The 23,530-nt window shown below is 43.9% G+C and overlaps 2 protein-coding genes across 5 annotated transcripts in view; one reads left to right on the top strand and one right to left on the bottom strand.

Annotated features, from left to right (window-relative positions):
* Window positions 1-13,546: 13,546 nt before the first annotated feature.
* fpgt (fucose-1-phosphate guanylyltransferase) lies at window positions 13,547-16,184 on the bottom strand. The gene is made up of 4 exons (XM_029630761.2): window positions 16,022-16,184; window positions 15,686-15,853; window positions 15,439-15,531; window positions 13,547-15,237 (listed from the first exon to the last, which is right to left on the bottom strand). The coding sequence occupies exons 1-4, from the start codon at window positions 16,092-16,094 to the stop codon at window positions 13,841-13,843; spliced, it is 1,731 nt and encodes a 576-aa protein (XP_029486621.1). The 5' UTR covers window positions 16,095-16,184; the 3' UTR covers window positions 13,547-13,840.
* Window positions 16,185-20,905: 4,721 nt separating this feature from the next.
* Window positions 20,906-23,530, top strand: part of LOC115108092 (single-stranded DNA-binding protein 3-like) — a 53,385-nt gene continuing 50,760 nt past the window's right edge. The window contains exons 1-2 of one of the 4 annotated variants that reach the window (XM_029632050.2): window positions 20,906-20,960; window positions 23,215-23,470. The gene's annotated coding sequence lies outside the window, so the exon portion shown is untranslated. The remainder of the gene's footprint in view (window positions 20,961-23,214; window positions 23,471-23,530) is intronic. The other 3 variants (XM_029632052.2, XM_029632049.2, XM_029632051.2) reach the window with 3 other exon arrangements.

The following is a 23,530-nucleotide window of genomic DNA, read 5'->3' as shown; positions in this document are numbered from 1 at the left end:
TCGCATGGTGTCGCGCATGGTGTTGCCAGTGCGCGCTCATACCCCGGAGCGCTATAGGCCAGCCCCCCGCAAGTGCCGTGCGAGAGTGGGCATCCAGCCAGGGCGTGTTGTGCCAGCTCAGCGTGTTTGGTGTCCGGTACGCCGTTTCGGCCCAGGGTATCCTGTGCTGGCGCTGCGTGCTGTGTCTCCGGGGCGCTGGGAGGGTGCAGTTCGCCCTATGCCTGCGCTCCGGCCGTGCCAGGCGAATGTGGGCATTGAGCCTAAGGGAGAGGTACGAGTGGTATGCACCAGATCTCCAGTGCTCACCCGCAGCTCGGTTCAACCTGTGCCTGCACTCTGGAGGGTCCGGGCTAAAGTGGTCATCCAGCCTGGAGGAGTGGTGCCAAGGCTGAGCTCCAGGGCTCCCCCACAGCCCGGTCCATCCGGTGCCTCCTCCACTCACCAGGCCTCCTGTAGGTCTCCCCAGCCTGGTGGGTCCTGTGGCAGCCCCACGCACCAGGCTGTCTCTCCGTCTCCTCCCTCCAGGTTCTCCCGCCTGTCCGGCGCTTCCGGAGTCTCCCTCCTGTCCGGAGCTGCCAGAGCCACCCTCCTGTCCGGAGCTGCCAGAGGGGCCCTCCTGTCCGGAGCTGCCAGAGACGCCCGTCAGTCAGGAGCTGCCAGAGCCGCCCATCAGTTAGGAGCTGCCAGAGCCGCCCGTCAGTCAGGAGCTGCCAGAGCCGCCCATCAGTTAGGAGCTGCCAGAGCCGCCCGTCAGTCAGGAGCTGCCAGAGCCGCCCTTCAGTCAGGAGCTGCCAGAGTCGCCCTTCACTCCGGAGCTGCCAGAGTCCCCCGCCTGTCCGGCGCTGCCAGAGTCTCCCGTCTATTCGGGGCCCGCTGTAAGGGTCCCCAGTCCGGGGTCGGTGGGGAGGGTCGCCGCTCCAAAGGCGCCGCCTAAGTGGGCCAAGACTAAGGTGGAGTGAGACCCACATCCCGCGCCAGAGCCGCCACTGCGGACAGATGCCCACCCAGACCCTCCCCTATGGGTTTAGGTTTTGCGGCCAGAGTCCGCACCTTTTTACGTCTCTATTTTAGTTTGGTCAGGGCGTGAGTTGGGGTGGGCATTTTATGTTTTGTTCTGTGTGTTAGATTTCTATGTGTTTGGCCTGGTATGGTTCCCAATCAGAGGCAGCTGTCAATCGTTGTCTCTGATTGAGAACCATACTTAGGCAGCCTGTTTTCCCACTATGGGTTGTGGGTAGTTGTTTTCTGTTTTGTGTGTATTGCACCTTGCAGAACTGTTCGTTTGTTGTGTTGTTGTTTTTTTATTCAAGTATTCGTATTTATTAAAAGTATTATGAATACTTACCACGCTGCATCTTGGTCCTCTTCTCCTTCTCCCGACGACAATAGTTACACTGTGCTCCACCAGCAGACGCAGGGTGGCCAGTCACAGCTCCAGGGAGCATCAGTTACTGTGCAGGTAGTGATGACTCATCACACACAGGGTGTGGTGGCTGCTGTAGTGGCTGTCTGTGATGTTGTTCACAATGTCCTTTCCCAGCTGGAAGTCCCTGCTGTGCAGTTAGAGACGCAGGAAGGGAGGCCCGCTCTGCTCCAGGCCAGGCAGCAGCTGTTCCACCACCCAGCGTTCGTCTCTCCCACTTTATAAAACACAAAGGCATCGTAGGGGTGGTGCCCTTTGGTGTTGGACCTCTGTACTGCCTCCTCCAGCCAGCCACAGCCAATGTGGCACAGGACCAACATAGTCCCCAAGCCAGTTGATGGAGTAGGACCCCCAGCGAAAGAGAAGCAGTCCAAGGGAGATACAGAGGAACAGGATAAATCCCAAGTCCAGGGAACAATGGGCCACAGAGTACCTGGGGAGTTCTGGGCACCATCTTCAGTTTTGCACGTCATTTTCAACCCCCCATTAAGCCAAAAGATGACCTGGACATTTTTCTGTTCTCTGGCCCAGTTGTCCAGCCAGGCGTTATGACAGTAGCGGTGTAGGCGAGGACCAAATAAGTCTGCAAATTCTGTGAATGCAAAGTGAATGCAAATTCTGAAGTTTGCATGAGTGGATTGTTTACCAGTAATAGGGTCTCTAAGCTTTGCAGGCCAAATAAACTGTTGGGAAATCTTGTTATCCCCTAGGTCAAGAAATCTCAATTCACCAAGTCCCGTAAATGTAAAGTCCACAGTAGTGGTGATTTGATAGCGTCTTAAATCCAGCCATTTCGGATTTATCAAGCAACAGATGTTATCTGAGGTTATGTTTGCTAAAGGATAGTCTTGAAACAAAAGTATCTTCAACCATGTGACAGGAATCGTCTGAGTGTCACCAAGCTAATTTCACTCGCGGGTTCCGAAGGGATATCATTGAAATCGTGTTGATGAGATTCTTTAAATGATGGATCAAGGTCAGATTAACACGGGCCTTAACACCATCAGGAATATTCAAGCTGAGTACCTGTACCCCTTGACAGTTTTTCACTGCAGAGGATCGAGTAGTTCCCAATTTCATGGTTCCATAAATCAAGTTTTGTGATTGAAAGTGTCAACACTGTTTCACGAACAGACTCAAAGGAAATTATTTTCTCATTGAAAGAGAAAAAACCCAGTCTGTTTTATACCGGACTGTAAAGCTGCATCTGTAGCTCATTGGGCAAATTGAGGGATGAGATGTTTTCAAAACATCTGAATGCTAATTTTTCTAAACAACGTGCATTACTGAAAGAAAAAATCACTTCTTGAAGACAATAGAAATATATCGAGGAAGCTCGATAACAGTTCCGTGGGTGTCAGAGCAGTTTTGGTGCCTATCTCAATTAAAGTCCAGGGGCCTCATTTATTTAAAGAAATCTTAGATTTATACCTGAACTTAGTCGTAAGATCATTTCCAACAGTGTGCTTACATTCGATTCATAAAAGATACTGAGCATAAAAAGCCTAGCTTACGCAGGTTCTAAGAAGCCCGTTTGTAACTTACACACCTGTGATCTATAAATCTCAAATTAACTTAAAAATGGCGGCACCTGTACGTGCCTTACAATCAGCGATTTTCCCTTGTAAAATGCTAGCACAAATGAGGGTTTTAATCAGGAATAGCCATGGACCAAAAGAGAAAAGCAAATCTTTTGGAAGACGAGATCATGGCGATGGTAGACACTGATATGTGACACGTATTAATGCCAAAATAACATGCAAAACAGGCAAGATTTTGAGTTGTTGTTCATAAAAAAATTTAAGTAAATTGCTAAACAGGTGGCGCTCAAAAAAGGTGGGGCTCTGCCCTAAATTGACGGGTCACCATTGCCCAGTCCATACCTCAGAGAGTACCTTTATTACATATGCTGTAGTCCACAGGTACAATGTGTGGTCAAATCTTCCAACCTTAACTTTTTTTCCAGAAATGTAACATTATTCTGGCTTGCAAAGTGATGTGTAATTCCTTTTGTAATCCAGCTAGAGTTAGGATATATAACAGTTGGAATTTTGATTCACCCTCAAACTGCATTCATAATGACCACCAGGGTTAGGGACATTGTGAGGAGACTACCTAAGCCATTTAAAATGGAGCAACCATTTCAGGTACAGGTGAAAAAAATTTGAATTAACTGATTGGATTAGTTTACACATTTTTATTTGTCTTTCTGTAGCATAAGATTAATCAATCAATGTACATGCAAGAACACAGATATTAAAAACAATTTTTAAAAATCTACCTGCAGGTTTGGAGTGTTTATCTGACTGTATAAAAAAAATATAGTTGAAGTCGGAAGTTTACATATACTTTAGCCAAATACATTTAAACTCAGTTTTTTTTACAATTCCTGACATTTAATCCTAGTAAAAATGCCCTGTCTTAGGTCAGTTAGGATCACCACTTTATTTTAAGAATGTGAAATGTCAGAATAATAGTAGAGAGAATGATTTATTTCAGCTTTTATTTATTTTATCACATTCCCAGTGGGTCAGAAGTTTACATACACTCAATTAGTATTGGTAGCATTGCCTTTAAATTGTTTAACTTGGGTCAAATGTTTCTGGTAGCCTTCCACAAGCTTCCCACAATAAGTTGGGTGAGTTGTGGCCCATTCCCCCTGACCGAGCTGGTGTAACTGAGTCAGGTTTGTAGGCCTCCTTGCTCACACATGCTTTTTCAGTTCATTTTCTATAAGATTGAGGACAGGGCTTTGTGATGGCCACTCCAATACCTTGTCTTTGTTGTCCTTAAGCCATTTTGCCACAACTTTGGAAGTATGCTTGAGGTCATTGTCCATTTGGAAGACCCATTTGCAAGCAAGCCTTAACTTGAGATGTCTTGAGATGTTGCTTCAATATATCCACATGATTTTTTTCCTCATGTAGCCATCTATTTTGTGAAGTGCACCAGTCCCTCCTGCAGCAAAGCACCCCCACAACATGATGCTGCACCCCCATGCTTCACGGTTGGGGTGGTGTTCTTCGGCTTGCAAGCCTCCCCCTTTTTCCACCTAACATAACAATGGTCATTATGGCCAAACAGTTCTGTTTTTGTTTCATCAGACCAGGACATTTCTCCAAAAAGTACGATCTTTGTCCCCATGTGCAGTTGCAAACCGTAGTCTGACTTTTTTATGGCAGTTTTGGAGCAGTGGCTTCTTCCTTGCTGAGCGACCTTTCAGGTTATGTCGATATAGGACTCATTTTACTGTGGATATTTTCCTTCAGCATCTTCACAATGTGTTTTGCTGTTGTTCTGGGATTGATTTGCACTTTTCGCACCAAAATACGTTCATCTCTAGGAGACAGAACGCGTCTCCTTCCTGAGCGGTATGATGGCTGCATGGTCCCATGGTGTTTATACTTGCATACTATTGTTTGTACAGATGAACGTGGTACCTTCAGGCATTTGGAAAAAGCTCCCATGGATGAACCAAACTTGTGGAGGTCCTCAATTATTTTTCTGAGGTATTGGCTGATTTCTTTAGATTTTCCCATGATGTCAAGCAAAGAGGCACTGACTTTGAAATTAGGCCTTGAAATACATCCACAGGTACACCTTCAATTGACTCAAATTATGTCAATTAGCCTATCAGAAGCTTCTAAAGCCATAACATAATTTCCTGGAATTGTCCAAGCTGTTTAAAGGTACAGTCAACTTAGTGTATGTAAACTTCTGACCCAATGGAATTGTGATACAGTGAATAATAAGTCAAATAATCTGTCTGAAAACAATTGTTGGAAAAATGACTTGTGTCATGCACAAAGTAACCGACTTGCCAAAAGCAGACACTAGTTGAAAAACTATTTTTAATGACTCCAACCTAAGTGTATGTAAACTTCCGACTTCAACTGTATATTTAAATGCCCCCCACTTCTAAAACCAAAGTTGCGCCCCTGATTACTATGGTTCAAATGTGCTTTTTTAGGGTACCACCCCAATATGTACAGTACCAGTCAACAGTTTGGACATGCCTACTCATTCAAGGGTTTTTCTTTATTTTGACTATTTTCTACATTGTAGAGTAATAGTGAAGGCATCAAAACTATAAAATAACACATATGGAATCATGTAGTAACTAAAAAAGTGTTAAACAAATCAAAATGTATTTTATATTTGAATTTTTCAAAGTAGCCACCCGTTGCCTTGATGACAGCTTTGCACACTCTTAACAATCTACTGGCAAATCCTTTTCAATCTTGGAATTAATAGAAATGATAGATAAAACGTATCAGTGTTCATCGGCCATTGGACGAAAAAATGACACATGTTGGAAATCGCCAATTTAACAATGACTGGTTTGGAGGGAATTACTGGTTAACTGCAAGCATTGCAAAGCAATCCCTAGCCTGCTATTCAGTGGAGTGGGTGTGTGGTCCAAGTCTGGGTTTAAGGGTCTCCTCCAAGCTTAAAAGGATAAATATTCAACATAGGCCATGTTTTCAATCCAGCATGACTTCTGCCGTGCTCAAAACAACTGGATACTTGGAACTGGGAAATCTCAGACTTCAGTGAGTTCAAGACAACTGGGAACTCGGAAATAAACAAGCTCCGATTGTGAAAATACATTTTAAACAGTCACCCAATTTGGAATTGCAAGTCAGGCTTCTCTCTAGAGCTCTGACCTGAAGTTCACTGACATCATCATGATTTGACCTCGAAAGCACCATAAATCCAGAGAATGCCAGACTTCGATGTTAAAGTTTACCCACTAAGGACCACCTTGACTCAAACCTGGGTGTCTGTAGTGACGCCTCAAGCACTGAGATGCAGTGCCTTAGACCACTGCGCCACTCGGGAGCCCCTGAGTGTTTAGCTTGGTGTTTACTATATTGATTACCAGACAATAATTAGGAGAAACACTCTAATGAGTGACATAGCAACAGTGGGCTCCTGAGTGGCGCAGAGGTCTAAGGCACTGCATCTCAGTGCTTGAGGCGTCACTACAGTCCCTGGATTGAATCCATGCTGTATCACATCTAGCTGTGATTGTGAGTCCCATAGGTTGGTGGGCAATTGACCCAGCATTGTCTGGGTTTGGCAGGGGTAGGCTGTCATTGTAAATAAGAATTTGTTCTTAACTGACGTGCCTAGTTAAATAAAGTAGCCAGGGAGTTTCACATTGGCTTGCTGTTTGCTATCAAGTACCATATTATTTTATTTAGGAGACACTGTAATAAGTCCCATAGCAACAGTAACCAGTGAACCGGTGAGTGCGTCATTGTCAGATGACAGGGATGTGAAGTGCTGCTGGGACGATGGATTACACAGCGTGTGTGTATGTGCATGTGTATATGTGTGTGTGTGTATCAGTTGAAGTGCTGGGGTACTTTTAGTCATGCTTTTGATCTTGCCCAGGGGGGGACAGCACAGACACGTAGGACCAATCTGAAAGAGTAGTGACAAGATAAACAGGATGTTCACTGAAACACCCGTTTTCTGCTCAAACCATGCTCAACATTAGCCTGATCCCAGATCTGTCTGTGCTATCACAAGGAGTTGTCAAGAGAGCAGAAACAGACTGACCAAGCTAGCTCAACATCTATTCCTTTTTAGAAAATGACATATTTACTTCTATTGTATCAGTACTCTTGGTAAGGTGTTATCTTAGACTTAAACATTAATCATGTTAATAGGCAACATCCTCTCCTTTACAACAGATATGTAAACTCAGGAAAAAAAGAAGCATCATCTCACTGTCAACTGCGTTTATTTTCAGCAAACTTAACATGTGTAAATATTTGTATGATAAATATTTGTATAACAAGATCCAACAACTGAGAAATAAACTGAACAAGTTCCACAGACATGTGACTAACATAAATCGAATAATGTGTCCCTGAACAAAGGGGGGTCAAAAGTAACAGTCTGGTGGCCACCAGCTGCATTAAGTACTGCAGTGCATTTCATCCTCATGAACTGTACCAGATTTGCCAGTTCTTGCTGTGAGATGTTACCCCACTCTTCCACCAAGACACCTGCAAATTCCTGGACATTTCTGGGGGGAATGGCGCTGGCCCTCACCTTACTATCCAACAGGTTCCAGACGCGCTCAATGGGATTGAGATCCAGGTTCTTCACTGGCTATGACAGAACACTGACATTCCTGTCTTGCATGAAATCACGCACAGGACGAGCAGTATGGTTGGTGGCATTGTCATAATGGAGGGTCATGTCAGGATGAGCCTGCAGGAAGGGTACCACATGAGGGAGGAGGATGTCTTCCCTGTAACGCACAGCGTTGAGATTGCCTCCAATGACAACAAGCTCAGTCCGATGATGCTGTGACACACCACCCCATACCATGACGGACCCTCCACTTCCAAATCCATCCCCCTCCAGACTACAGGCCTCGGTGTAACTCTCATTCCATTGACGATAAACGCAAATCGGACCATCACCCCTGGTGAGACAAAACCGCGACTCATCAGTGAAGAACACTTTTTGCCAGTCCTGTCTGGTCCAGCGACGGTGGGTTTGTGCCCATAGGCGACATTGTTGCCGGTGATGTCTGGTGAGGACCTGCTTTACAACAGGCCTCACCCCAGTCCAGCATCTCTCAGCCTATTGCGGACAGTCTGAGCACTGATGGAGGGATTGTGCATTCCTGGTGTAACTAGGGCAGTTGATGTTAACATCCTGTACCTGTCCCGCAAGTGTGATGTTCGGATGTACCAATCCTGTGCAGGTGTTGTTACAAGTGGTCTGCCATTGCGAGGATGATCAGCTGTCCGTTCTGTCTCCCCGTAGTGCTGTCATGGGCGTCTCACAGTACTGACATTGCAATTTAATGCCCTGGCCACATCTGCAGTCCTCATGCCTCCTTGCAGCATGCCTAAGGCACATTCACACAGATGAGCAGGGACACTGTGCATCTTTCTTTTGGTGTTTTTCAGAGTCAGTTAAAAGGCCTCTTTAGTGTCTTAAGTTTTCATAACTGTGAGCTCAATTGCCTATCATCTGTAAGCTGTTAGTGTCTTAACGACCGTTCCACGGGTGCATGTTCATTAATTGTTTATGGTTCATTGAAAAAGCATGGGAAACAGTGTTAAAACCCTTTATAATGAAGATCTGGGAAGTTATTTGGATTTGAACTAATTATCTTTGAAGACAGGGTACTGAAAAAGGGACGTTTCTTTTTTTGTTGAGTTTAGCATTAGATATACAGTAAATACACTCCATGACCAAAAATACATGGTTACCTGTTCCAGTGTAGCTCAGTTGCTAGCGCATGCTGCTTGCAACGACAGGTTTGTGGGTTCGATTCCCACAGGGGACCAGAATGAAAAAGAAGTTTTAAAATGTAGGCACTCACTACTAACTGTAAGTTGCTCTGGATAAGAGTGTCTGCTAAAAAATAAATGCTCATCAAACACCTCATTCCCAAATCATGGGTATTAATTGGGGTTCAGGTCAGGGCTCTGTCCAGTCAAGTTCTTCCACACTAATCTCAACAAACCATTTCTGTATGGACCTCGCTTTGTGCACAAGGGCATTGTCATGCTGAAACAGGAAAGGGCCTGCACAGAATAGTTGAGAATGTCATTGTATACTGTAGTGTTAATATTTCACTTTACTGGAACGAAAGGGCCTAGCCCTTAACATGAAAAACAGCTCCAGACCATCATTCCTCCTCCACCAAACATTACATTTGGCATGCATTCGGGCAGGGAGCGATTTCCTGGCATCCGCCAAACCCAGATTCGTCCATCAGACTGCCAGATGGTGAAGCGTGATTCATAACTCCAGAGAACACGTTTCCACTGCTCCAGAGTCCAATGGCGGTGAGCTTTACACCACTCCAGCTAACATTTGGCATTTCCCATGGTGATCTTAGGCTTGTGTGCGGCTGCTCGGCCATGGAAACCCATTTCATGAAGCTCCCGATGAACAGTTCTTGTGCTTACGTTGCTTCCAGAGGCAGTTTGAAACTCGGTATTGAGTGTTGCAACAGAGGACAGTCAATTTTTACGTGCTTCATGTAACGGATTTCCTCCTCTTCGTCTGAGGAGGAGTAAGGATCGGACCAAAGCCCAGCGTGGTAAGTGTTCATGATGATTTTTAATTCAAACTCAGAACACTAAACAGAAAATAACAACGTGAATTTACAAAACCGTAACAGTACCGTGTGGCCAAAACACTCACACGGAAACAAACACCCACAAACCAAAAGTGAAACCCAGGCTACCTAAGTATGATTCTCAATCAGAGACAACTAACGACACCTGCCTCTGATTGAGAACCATACTAGGCCGAACACAAAAACCAACATAGAAAAACAAACATAGACTGCCCACCCCAACTCACGCCCTGACCATACTAAAACAAAGAATAAAATAACAGAACTATGGTCAGAACGTGACACTTCAGCTCTCGGCAGTCCCGCTCTGTAAGCTTGTGTGGCCTACCACTTTACAGTTGAGCCGTTGTTGCTCCGAGACATTTCTACCTCACAATAACAGTACTTCTCCCCTGCTAGCAGCTCTAGCAGGAAATTTGACGAACTGACTTGATGAAAAGGTGGCATCCTATGATGGTGCCATGTTGAAAGTCACTGAACTCTTCATGAAGGTCATTCTACTGCCAACTTTGCCTATTGAGATTACATGACTGTGTGCTCAATTTTATGTGGCTAAAATAGCAGAATCTACTACTTTGAAGGGGTGTCCACATCCTTTTGTATATATAGTGTATAATATCAGATAGAGAACATAAGCCAGTCAGTGAGTATGACAGAGTATCCCAGTGACCCCTTTCTCCTCCACTCATCTCCTCCGAGCTGGGAGTACTCATTGCAAGGGGAGTCATTCAGGGGATGCTTGTAGTGTTTGAGCAGAGTGTTTGGCATGACAATGAGTGACAAGGAGTTGACATGATAGCACAAACAGATCAGTGACCTGGCTAAATCTGTACTGCTGATCCCCTGAAACCCCAGGACTGGACACACTCTAGGCATTTTATCAGGAAAGAAAAATAGAACAATAATGTGTATTTGATGTGACTTGCGCTCCACCATGTGGTAACACCATGAAATATCTCCATGCATCACAATCACTGTATGAAAGGTCAATTGGATAGAATCATTTTTACAAAAATATTAGGCAAATTGCAATTCATTACTCACTAAGGAGAACACATTTAATGAACTTGTTAAACACATTATATGTCCAATGAGCTTGTAAACATATTATAAATGCATTAATATATAGGGGACATATATATACAGTATATATATATCCCTATTATATATACTGTATATATCCCCTCCTGATGACATACATTTCATTTTGAGAGGAGTGTCACCACACTGTCATCTTATACACAATCAAGGTATAGAGCACTGAGCCCAATCCCGGTCAGTCTCGATGGACACAGGGTCTGTGTGTGGACTCCTACCCAGGACCCAAATCTGTCTGTGCTATATTGTCATGACCTTAGAGGTTGGCTAGACAACATAAACTGATATGGGACCAGGCTAACAAAATACCGCAGCCCAATCAAAGCTGATGAGCTAATGAGTGTCAAGCCAAGAGCGTAACAGTACTGTAAAACACTGTCATGTTTTGGTAATAGGATATTAATAGTAATTGGTCATTCATACCTCCAAACATGCAGCAGAGATGCAACAGGGACAGCCCACTCCCTGTCCGGTAATTGAAGTTCACCTTTTGGGAAGCTTAATCAGAGCTGAGCCATACAAATACAACATACTGTAAATCGAGTGTAAAAACATATAATTCCATTAGTTATTACATTGTACTTTACACTAATGTAAAACATAATCGATGCCATTAAAATATAATATATTTAATAAAACATATACCAATAGTAATAATCATCCCAGAATACGTTTTTTTTAAACTGTTGCAAAAACTTTGGACATTGTCTAGAAATATGAAATATACATGGAGACAGGGCATGAGTCTCATATTATTTCTGTGATGTTATGATGACGCGATATCATGACATGTGAAAGAAATATTTCTGCAGCATTGAAGGTCCCCAAGAACACAGTAGCTTCCATCATTCTTAAATGGAAGATGTTTGGAACCACCAAGACTCTTCCTAGAGCTGGCCTCCAGGCCAAACTGAGCAATTGGTGGAGAAGAGCCTTGGTCAGGGAGGCGACCAACAGTGTTGGAAAAGTACCCTATTGTCATACTTGAGTAAAAGTTAAAGTCTCCCTGTAAAATAGTACTTGAGTAAAAGTCTAAAAGTATTTTGTTATAATTATACTTAAGTATCAAAAGTAAAAGTATAAATAATTTCAAATTCCTTATATTAAAACACACCAGACAGCACGATCTTCTTGTTTTTTAAATGTACCTATAGCCTTGGGGCACACTCCAACACTCACACATAATTTACAAACTAAGCATTTGTGTTTAGTGAGTCCGCCAGATCAGAGGCAGTACGGATGAGCAGGGATGTTCTCTTGATAAGTGTGTGAATTGGACCATTTTCCTTTCAAAATGTAACGAGTACTTTTGGGTGTCAGGGAAAGTGTAGGGAGTAAAAAGTAAATTATTTTCTTTAGGAATGTAGTGGAGTAAAAGTAAAAGTTGTCAAAAATATAAATAGTTAAGTAAAGTGCAGATACCCCCCAAAACTACTTAAGTAGTACTTTAAAGTATTTTTATTTAAGTACTTTAAACCTCTGGTGACCAAGAACCTGATGGTCACTCTGACAGAGTTCCTCTGTGGAGATGGGAGAACCTTCCAGAAGGAAAACCATCTCTGCAGCACTCCACCAATCAGGCCTTTATGGTACTGGCCAGATGGAAGCCCCTCTTCAGTAAAAGGCACATGACAGCCCTCTTGGAGTTTGCCAAAAGACACCTAAAGACTCTCAGACCATGAAAAACAAGATTATCTGGTCTGATGAAACCAAGATTGAATTATTTGTCCTGAATGCCAAGCATCACGCCTGGAGGAAACCTAGCACCATCCCTACGGTGAAGCATGGTGGTGGTAGCATCATGCTGTGGGGACGTTTTCCAGCAGCAGGGACTGGGAGACTAGTCAGGATTGAGGCAAAGATGAACGGAGAAAAGTACTGAGGATTCCTTGATGAAAACCTGCTCCAGAGCCCTCAGGACTTCAGACTGGTGGATATTTGATATTCTCTCTGGGGAAACCAAACAATCATACCAGCATGACATCATAGACTGGAAACTTGCCTCTGATTGAATGCCGATAGGCCACTACCTATATATTACTGTGTAGCAGTGTTTCCCAACTCCTGTCCTCAAGTACCCCCAACAGCACACAGTTTTGTTGTAGGCACCACCTGGACAAACTCACCTGATTCAACTCATCCAGGGCTCGATGATTGGTTGACAAGTTGAATCAAGTGAGTTTGTCCAGGGCTACAACAAAACTGTGTGCCTTTGGGGGTACTCAAGGACTGGAGTTGGGTAGCACTGCTGCAGGGCCGGCTCCAGGCATAAGCGACAGTCGGGGCTCAACTTACTGTTGAGTTAGAATAGTAGAATACACAAGATGCAAGTTCGAAATGTGGTTGTGCATCAGCAGTTTTCCTCTTGTTTTGTCAGTCACTGACAGTCACTCAATCAGCCCATGTCAGCTGATAATTTTTAGATTAGATTAATTTATCAGTCAGTTTTCTAATCTTGTAGTAGTCATAGCCGAATTACCAACCGGGCAAGCAGGGCACGTGCCCAGGGGCCCTGACCTCCAGGGGGCCCATACTGATTTTGTTCGTCACTCTCACTCAGATATCATTAACATGGAATAAGTCATGTGTAGAATTGCAGGAAATTAGCTTTAAAACTGCAGAAAATTCTCTCTGCCCCATTGCAAAATGTGTAGAACTGCAGAAAACTTGCTTTAAAACTTAAAATGTTCTCTCCGTTGGGGGGCCACCAAAAATAATTGCTCACTTGGTGGGGGCCCCCCAACCAAATCTTGCTTCATAGGGCCCCCCATAAGGCTAGAGCTGGCACTGCTGTACAGGATGTCAAAAGCTGTCCCTTAAAATTGAGCACAGTACCAGAATCTATTTTAATTCTGAGGAAAGTGTCCCACACCAGCATAGGACAATGAAGAGACAAACACAAATTTAAAATATTTTCTGTCATTATTACAAAATGGATTGTTATTACCCAATCGTTTCCCCATGATTTTTTTTATATATACAACAGAAATAACATCTTTGCAACAAAAAAAAGCTACATCCAAATGTCCCGTTTATGTATCAAATAGCTGATCCAACCATTGTACCCGAATGCTACCAAATGCCCACCACATTGTATTCCTACTTCAGTTCAATTTAACACACAATCCTTCCTATCATGATTACAAAAGGCACAATGGTATTACAATCAATAGTAGCCTAATCACTATAGCTCACAGTCAGCTCCATTTCTTCATCTTTACATCCTCCATTAGTTTCTTCCTGTACTTGAGCATCTCCTCCAAGTTTTTACATTGCAGGGCCTCCTGTAGAGACATCAGCTTGGTGCCTGGGGGCAACGTGACAGTGGACCCGCCCGGCTGCAGCATCTCCAGAGTCAGGGAGAAGGAGTTGCGCATGTCCGGGCACACAGGGAAGAGACAGGCGTTCCAAAGACTACAACTCGATGTGTCACCAGAGAACCTCAGGCTCTCGGGACTCAGGCCCCACTTGGCCAGGCACTCGACCAAACTGGCCCCGAACAGGTTCAAGCCCTCCATATTCGCAGGGGACCCCACGCTCTTCTTGAGGTCATCCTCGATGCCGAAGGTGACGGTAACAAAACCGGTTTGGCCCTCCCGGTTCACGCAGAGGGAGTGCATGAAGGTTCCATCAGGCACTTTCAGGCCCGCACCTACCCAGCAGCCGCTGAGTATGGTCCGCCCGCCAACATGAGCGCCGGCCTCCAGCCTGCAGTACTCTACCACCGAGCCTGGAGTTAAAGAGCAGCCGGGCTTCACGTCACTGAGCATCACACAGCAGACCTTAAAGCTAAAGTTTTGGCTGTAGCCTAGCACCTTGTATAGTCCCAGCTCACCCCTCAGGCACGGGTCCTCTGTGAGGTAGAAGAGGTACTCTGTGGTGGTGCCGATGTGGTAAAACTTGGAGTGGTTGAGAGCCACCAGGTTGAGCGGGGTTCCCTTAAGGCAGTGGAAGATCTTCTGACGCATCTCCACCAGGTTGCTCTCCTGCTTGGTGACGTTGGCAGTGTTGTTGGTGTAAGCTACCGTGGCTTGGGGACCCAGGGCCTGAAGGAAGTCCCCATAGGCATCTATCTCACAGCCCAAAGGACCCACTTCTCGGAATAGACTAAGCAACGACATTGCAGTGTTGTAATCTACATAATATGTACTGTCTGTGTACACAAACTCTGCATCACTCAGAAGTGACATACAGCTATCCTGGCTCTTACACACAGCACCGTTTTCGTGCATCTTCTTGACGCTAGGTTTGTGCAGAAAATGGAGGCAGGTCCTGTATTCCATGTCGGCCAATACAGACTTCTCCTTCTGGTCCAGCACAAAGACTCCGTGGGTTGTTCCAATGGAGATGGGGGAGGGATGGGCTAGAGCAGTGAACCCAGACCTGTCAAACCTGATGTTCTCATCCTCCGCTATACTGTAGAGCTCTATGCAATCCGCACTGGTTACCAGCACACCCGGTTTCATGTGCTTGGGTAAATCCACAAACACGGCCAGTTTGAGCTCCAGCATCTGGTAAAGAGGGTCACCCAAGGGCATGGGGGTGAAGATTTTCCCCAGGGCACTGGCATTGGGCAAACGCTGACTGAATCCACCTAGGAAAATCAAAGTTATTTGAACAATAAAAAAATATACGCCATTTAGCAGAAACTTTTATCCAATGTGACCTACAATAGACTTACAGTAGTGCTTGCATAATTATGTTCAACAATATAGGCCTACCCTACACTTATATCACTTTGACATAATTTCCAATTAATATACAGTTTTACAATGTAATGAGCGATTGATTATACCTGCATGAATCAGAAGGATCCTGTATCCACCCAGAGCCTTCCCATAGATGTCTTCCAGCCGTTGCAGAGAGTACAGTGTTGCGCCTCCATTTCCTGCAAGAGAAGTTCAATTCAGTCAAAGTGTATCAAGGTTCTCCGAATAGGAATCTAGGATCAGGTCCTCCTTGTCCATGTAATCTTATTAATGTGATTCAAAAGGCAAAACTGGTCCATAATCTGCACATAAATCAGGATGGGTTATCCTCACCTATTTTGGCTCCAGGTGGATCTGAGAACACGTGATATGAAATGCCAAGTGGGATCTCTTTCCTCCCAAGTTTCTCTGAGATCTGAAGTTCGTATGCTTCTCTCTGGTTGTCATCTACAGCGGTTAAAACAACTAGATCCCAAAACTCTCCAGGTTGCACCTGCTTACCTAAATGACAAGCAAACATTACTTAAATGACACTGATAGCCTATGACTGGTGACTAGGCTACTGTTGCCTATCAATCAATCTGTCAATCAAATTGTGTAGAAGTCACTGTCCTAAAGCTTTTACATTGAACCATTAAAGTTTGAATAGTTACAACAGGCTACACTTACCACGTAATGTATCGAATCTCTCAAGTTTCTCCATTGTTGCAATTTGCAACTTTTTACTTCCTTGTTCGTTCATTCTCCTGGCTCAATGTCAAGTGGTCTAATGCATACGAAACGGGCATCCGCAGAACAACTAACATCACATTTGCGTCATTCAATTTTTAAATGTAGCATATTCAGTTCTTGTGGATATGGAATGGATTGAAATTGAAATGTTCTGACTCGAAACTGCTGCAGTGATGTCACCTGCCTAATTTCCGGGTCTAGTCACATGATTATTATTATGCCCAAGACCTAAAATCAGAGAGGGAGGAGGATGCGAGATAACCCACTCCCTCATTTTTTTCTCGTTCATATACATTCAACGAACTAAGTAGACCAGGCCCAGCTGCTATCGCATTGGTGTCTATGGGACCTTAAGTAGACCCGGAAATTAGAAAAAAAAATTCAATGGTAAAGGACATCTTTATTTATCCACCATATTTTACCACAACGTTGTACAAGGCTGCCAAAAGTTGCTATTCTGTCTGGCAGAGAGAGACTTGTTACGAAGTAACGAATTATTTAATCGATTCAATGACACAGAAGGTTTTAGCCCAGCGATTCTCAACTGGTGTGTCGAGAAGTTGAGTGGATTGGCGGTGTCCGAAAAAAAGAAGAAAACAAAAAAAAAAAATATATATATAGGGATTATTCAATGAAGTCATTGTTGTCATTCAACAAGAGACGAATAATTTTAATGCACATTTGTTTTCTTGAGAAATACTGCACCAGAAATACTGCAATTAATGACCGATTTCTTGAGTGATTTTAGATTAATTCTGGCTATTTTGAGGAAGTGTAAACTGCCTATGGCGTCTCAAAATGGACAAACAGTACTATTGCCGCTTTTAAAAATGTATTTAACCTGGCAAGTTAGTTCATTACAATGACGGCCTACCCTGTCTATGCTGAGCCAATTGTGCACCGCCCTATGGGACTCCCAATCACAGCCAGATGTGATACAGCCTGGATTCAAACCAGGGACAGTAGTGACACCTCTTGCACTGAGATGCAGTGCCTTAGACCGCCACTTGGGAGTTTTTCAAGGGAATGTCTTTTAAGGGATTATGCGAGCACACTCGTCTTTATAGATAAATCCATCAGACGTGGACACCTGCAAGAACATGTTTGATATAGTGCTACAGAAGGCCGAAAATGACATTGATGAGCAGTGGTGTGTATCCATGGAAGCCAAGGGAAGCCAGGCTTCCCCAAAAAATATATATAAAAATTAATAATAATTTATCTTTTGTCTCTCGTATTTTTTTGTGTTTCATAATTTTCCTTCAATTCGCAAGAGGCTGAATGTATCTCACAGGAGAAAGCATCCAGGGGAGCGAAACAGCGCCCCTCTGTCTCTCTACTTGTCTCTCTACTTGAAGGCCATCTATCTTATGCTGTCTGGTCCAAACGAGTATGACATTGTTGCCGTCCGTTGCATTGAATGTAAGCGAACTCAGTGAGCATTTGGCAACACTTGACAAAAATAGTATAAAACATTTGCCAATCAGCTTTTAGCTCAACTGTGAATGGTCCTGCCTGAAAAAAAGTGTCAAAGGAAGCCAGCTTGGATTTGGCATCTCTCCAATCAAATCACTTAGATAACATAAAGAACTTGAATTGTTGCGTCTCATTGTGTTGCTGTCCTCTGGTGACTAGCTAGCTAGCTAAAATGGTCCCTTTCCTAAATTACCCATGGATGGAGATAGTGATTTGGACTTGTGGTTTTACTTAGTTCTCCGTACTGGCCAATGATTATAATGGCGATTCTGATCCAACCATTAATTTATACATTGTTGTACCCCTGGCCTGTGAGGGTGGAAATGCAATATGTTTGTAGAAGGCTAATGTTAGCTAGCTCACGTTGTCCATGAATGGAAGTTAGACTAGGACAACAAAAAATAAAAGCGTGTACTGTATGACAGAGTGATAGACGTTTCATCAACAAGAAAGAGAGGAGGATGACATTGGCGTTTCTCGACAAGTTGGGTGAGTCAACATGTTTTTCTACTTGCACGAACGCACTCGCGCACACACACATGTGCAATCAGAACCACGGCCAGACACATCATATTTAGCTTATGTAGATTAGACTAAATCGTTTTTGGTATCTTTTAGTTGACACTGCATTAGACTAAGCAGAGGTGATTTGATGATGTTGAAGTTAAACCCCTACATACATTACTACATTACTGTGCCATTAAACCCCTACAACTCATCCAGAACGCCGCAGCCCGTCTGGTGTTCAACCTTCCCAAGTTCTCTCACGTCACCCCGCTCCTCCGCTCTCTCCACTGGCTTCCAGTTGAAGCTCGCATCCGCTACAAGACCATAGTGCTTGCCTACGGAGCTGTGAGGGGAACGGCACCTCAGTACCTCCAGGCTCTGATCAGGCCCTACACCCAAACAAGGGCACTGCGTTCATCCACCTCTGGCCTGCTCGCCTCCCTACCACTGAGGAAGTACAGTTCCTGCGCAGCCCAGTCAAAACTGTTCGCTGCTCTGGCCCCCCAATGGTGGAACAAACTCCCTCACGACGCCAGGACAGCGGAGTCAATCACCACCTTCCGAAGACACCTGAAACCCCACCTCTTTCAGGAATACCTAGGATAGGATAAAGTAATCCTTCTCACCCCCCTTAAAAGATTTAGATGCACTATTGTAAAGTGGCTGTTCCACTGGATGTCTTAAGGTGAACGCACCAATTTGTAAGTCGCTCTGGATAAGAGCGTCTGCTAAATGACTTAAATGTAATGTAAATGTAAGTTGAAATGGTGCTGGAATATTGGAGGCAGCTCCTGTTTTCTCTGCGACGTGTGGTAAATCTATGTGGTTCTAAATCAATAGTTGGTTAGTGGTCCGAAAATGTCGGAAACATTAACTTGCTTGACCATGCTGTAGGTCATGTAACTGTTTGTTACATGTAATATGCATTGTGGACTTCACCTGGAAGAGGTTGCTATCCGGTTTTGCAATAAATCAAAGCTGTCTTATTGTCTCTGCCTTTAGGCTTCTATATCATAGTCGCAAGGCATATGCATTAACAGGTTATAGAGAAAACAAAGCAATTGTCACAACACATAGGTTTTAATATGGAGGGGGAGATTGATGAGAAGATGTCACCAATCTTTTTTTTTTGAGAAAGCCATTGATAAAAAGGCTGCCCGGCCCCAAAACAGACCTGCTGGTAACATCAATGAGACAGTCTTTGGGCTCGTGGGGACCGTCTTGGAAAAGATGAAGAGAAAGAAGAGTGCACAACATGTGGATTTGAGTTCGGAGTCCACTGCCCCCGGCACTGAACCCAGAGTATCTTCAGAAACCTCAGAGAAGGGCCTGAGGTGCGGTGACCACCGCCGAGTTCACGCCTGTGGGAGCCCAGTGGGAGTGAGATTTTTGGAGAGAAGGAATCCTTGCCTTCTGGCTGACCCATATGTGGTGTCAGCAGGAGCGCAACTTTGGCTTTAGAAGTGGGGGAGGACATAATTACTATAAACAGCCTACCCGACCGCTCAGAGGTGTCTGAGGGGGGGGGGGGGGGGGTTAGAAATGCAATTTCAGAATGTCATGTCCTCCCCCTGTCCCCAGTGAAAGTTGTGCCCCTGGGTATCAGGGTGGGTGGAGAAGAGGTTGGGGACTGTTAAATCGTGATGATTGTGTGTGTGTTGTGTGTTTTTTTGTCCAGACGGAGCAGGCACCACGTGCCTCGGGACAAGACCTGTGACTTGCTTTGCTTTCCGGATCAGGCCACCATTGAAAGGAGTGATAACTCGAATGATGTTAAGTGTTGAGGAGGACCAACTGAAATTGAAGATTCCCAGTGTCTGTGATGCCCGCCGTTTAGAGCGACGCAGAGCTGGTGTAGAGCGTGGTGAAACAGAGAAGGCGCTGTCTGTCCTGCTGAGTTCTGATGCCGTCTTTACCCGACAAAGTCAAGTTAGCATGTGTCAGTTATCCCGTGAGAGCTTTTGTCCCAAACCCATTACAGTTTGCCAAGCTTATGCTTATGTTGCAGCAGGGCGTTAGGAGGGAGATTCATAGAAGTGATAAGTGTACGGGAGGGCATGAGACAAAGGAATGTGTAGTATCGGTGGAAAAAGCTGTGAACTGTACGGGTACCCATGGTACTGGAGATCAGAAGAGTCCGGTGAGAGAAAGGCAGGTCGAGTTTGCCAGGATCAGAGTAGTATCGACCCACGTCACGTCAGTTACATGATCAATGTGGAATAGATGTTCAATTAACGTCTGTGCCCAGTGGGGAAGGTGTCGTATGCTGAGACAGTGAAGAGAGTAGTAGAGGAAGGTGGGTCCAGGGGGAGGGATCCTAAGAGGCTCCCTGTGAGTAGGCCCGAGGCCAATAGAGAGTGATAAGAATAACATGTGTTTCAGTGAGGTTGGCGTCTTAGCATTTATGGCCATGGTTTATCATCTGTACTGCAGAAAGTGAACATAAATCACAGAAAATATATGTTGTGGTGGCAGCGTCAGAGAAGTACTTGGGTGTAAGATGTGTTACTGCAGAGGAGTTACAAGTTGTGTTGGCTGCCAGCCTGGTGTAGGATCAGATAGGGTCAAGTGGTAGAATAGTGGTGAGGTTTTAATGGGTGAAGGGTTAGATGGTAGGGCAACTCTTCTTCCCTTTTTCCTGACCTTTTTTTCTCTTCCCTTTTGTGTCACAGTGTAACGAATTCACACTCCAGAACAGTAGGCGGAAACACGGGGCTCGATAAGAGAAATAAATGAAAAGGAACGGCCTCAAACTCCAGCACGGTAGGTGGCGTGTATGCACCTTTCTGTTGGTTGCGATCTGCCTATACAAATTTAAAGAAGAAGAACAAGGAAAAAGTGTCAGCAGGCAACAAGGTGTGGACATCATATCCATCACAAAACAATCAAAAGGGTGAGTTGTGAAAACGAACGTAACGAAGAGGTTTTGGGATTTTGCTAGTGTTTGGGAAGCTACTCTTAAAATGTAGTTTACCAAGCTACCAATGATTTCACACTGGACGAAGTTAAGCTACACTAAAGCGACCCTTAAGAAAATATAGTTTACTCAACTAAAGTTTCTTTAAAAAGGTAGTTGGCTACATCCAAACTACTTTGTGATGAATCATCATATCTAAATCTTCAATGTCATAGACTACAAAATTGCAAAAACAAATCACTTTGGAGTCATATATAGACTACAAAATTGCAACAACAGATCACTTTGGAGTCATATGTTAACAGAATGTGTAATTAAGCCTATTAACACAAACATGTCAGGTCTGATGCCGACAAAGAAAGCAAATGATTGTCTACCTCACCCATATGTTTTTTTATTTTTGCAAAATAAGTAGTGTGTAGTGTCCAGTAGTTACACCGCTACATCACAAAAAAGTAATTTATTACTAAAAACACTACCAGGATTTGAATTTAGTTAAACTACCACCAAGGCACTGCAAGATGTAGTTAAATTACTAGTTTAGCTACATGTAACTATACTCTCCAACACTGGATTTACCATTAAAGTTTTTGCTCACTCAGGTGCTGCCATGTGTAAAATGCGCAACATAGGCTGTAACAGGCAACAGACCAAAGCAATTGGGCTAGTTAGTGTAGGACTAGTTGTGATGCTTGTAGAAATGTGTATGCTAAAGGTTCAATGATGAATGCAGTCCAATTCATAGCCTACATTCAGAGAAACATTTCTTTTCAACATTTAGTCATCCGTTCGTTTCTTTCAGGCAGGTTAATAGCCTTAGCCCCATTACCTACAGCTGTTGGTAGTCTTTTATTGAAACTGGACAAAATGTTATGAGAATACCTTTGTCTTTTACTTGATAGAAGGTGACAACAAAGCGAGAAACACACCTTGCTTGCTCTCTGCCTCTGCAAAGCCAAACCTTTGAAGGTGTGCATATTAATTGTAGCCATGACAACAGGAAACATATTGATGTTCACTGACACTGGGATGGCAACACTGCGCAGTGAATACCTTAATTGTTATCAGAAATCTAATTATCAACAAAAAAAGCTAAATATTTAACATGATTTTTATTTCATATCATTGTAGGATCTTTTCTTTATTGGCAACTTTTGGTTTTATTAACTTTTTGTGAGATGTAATTTCAAACAAATGTGGCTAAGCTACTATTGTAATATTCACGACTAGCCTATAATATATCTCAACAAATTAGAGGGAAAATATGAATACCCCTGGAGAAAATGATTCACTCAATGCCCAGAGGACTTTATACTGAGCCATGGGCAGGTTTGGAACAGGAAGAGAACGAAACTGACCCTCAAACAGGTTGTTATGGCAGCTTACTGCTGAAAAACCTGGACAATCGGGCATGCTGCAGGTCATTTAGAATATGCATCTTGGTGGACAATTTCGTAACCAAGATAGATTCTCTTATTGCATGTGTACATCTATTGAATTAGGACCTAATTAGGACCTAAAAGGAGATTGGGTACTTACATTTTTTGTGTGTTAAATGTGTGAAACAACATGTGTGTGACGTGTGGAACACTTGTTCCACATTTTGCAGAACATGAAATGTGAGCATGATGCTTTTTTTTAAGCCTAACCTTTATTTAACCAGGAAGTCCCATTGAGGTCAGACAACCTCTCTGGATACGACTCAATTCACGTGGTATATCGTATTCCTTCGCAATACCTGGATGCTACTGTCTCTATCTTTTGTGTATGTGATTGTTTAACATAGTGATCCATTTATATTCTGTATCGTACTATAGCATTTATGAGTCATGACTAATATCTTGCTCTCTTGAAATGTTTTGTCCCAAATGACACCTTATTCACTATAGTTCCATACAGGCCCCATTGGGCTCTGGTCATGAGACACAGCCTGAGTTTTACGGATGCTTTGGATGTGTCAGACTTCTACCCCTTTTTTTAAAGGAGTTTTACATTATGTGGAACAACATGTGTGTTAAATGTGTGAAACAACGTGTGTGTGACGTGTGGAACACTTGTTCCACATTTTGCAGAACATGAAATGTGAGCATGATGCATTCTAGCTCTGGTCCAGGGCATTAGTACACGTTCCTCCACTAGTGTTCATGAGGTACACTAGTGGTGGAACGAGCACTAACGCCCTGGACCAGAGCTAGATGTTTTCCATCTGTCTTTTCCCTGCCTGGCGTAGTGTTCTAGGACAGCCTGAGATGACTCCAGCTTCTCCATGATAACAACATGGGGACTAGGAAGAACATTGAGGATCTGTCAGGCCGTCCTAACCTCACAGCGTTGACCCTCTACGACAAAGCCTCCTGTGCTTAAAGGGTAAATACAGACACTGCATCGTCAACAGCATCTGGTTACTGAAGACCCTGGATAACTCTGTGATCGCTGACGAGGAGATCATTGAAAACTGGAAACTCAGAGGGATGCATTGAGGACAGGTACTGTATGGTCAACAGGTGGATTGTATCTGTTCTCTACCTCTAAATGTACCTTAATCT

The sequence above is a fragment of the Oncorhynchus nerka genome, linkage group LG24 (assembly GCF_034236695.1).
Source record: "Oncorhynchus nerka isolate Pitt River linkage group LG24, Oner_Uvic_2.0, whole genome shotgun sequence".
Lineage (NCBI taxonomy): Eukaryota > Metazoa > Chordata > Actinopteri > Salmoniformes > Salmonidae > Oncorhynchus > Oncorhynchus nerka.
This window is presented reverse-complemented; position numbering and strand designations above follow the sequence as displayed.

What these genes read in the sequence shown, in the direction of transcription:
- fpgt (XM_029630761.2), bottom strand. Translation starts at nt 16,094, where the DNA reads ATGAACGAACAAGGAAGTAAAAAGTTGCAAATTGCAACAATGGAGAAA. An exon ending in GAGATTCGATACATTACGTG is followed by an intron (nt 15,854 to 16,021) that starts GTAAGTGTAGCC and finishes CTTGTCATTTAG; the next exon opens with GTAAGCAGGTGCAACCTGGA. An exon ending in GATCCTTCTGATTCATGCAG is followed by an intron (nt 15,238 to 15,438) that starts GTATAATCAATC and finishes TGATTTTCCTAG; the next exon opens with GTGGATTCAGTCAGCGTTTG.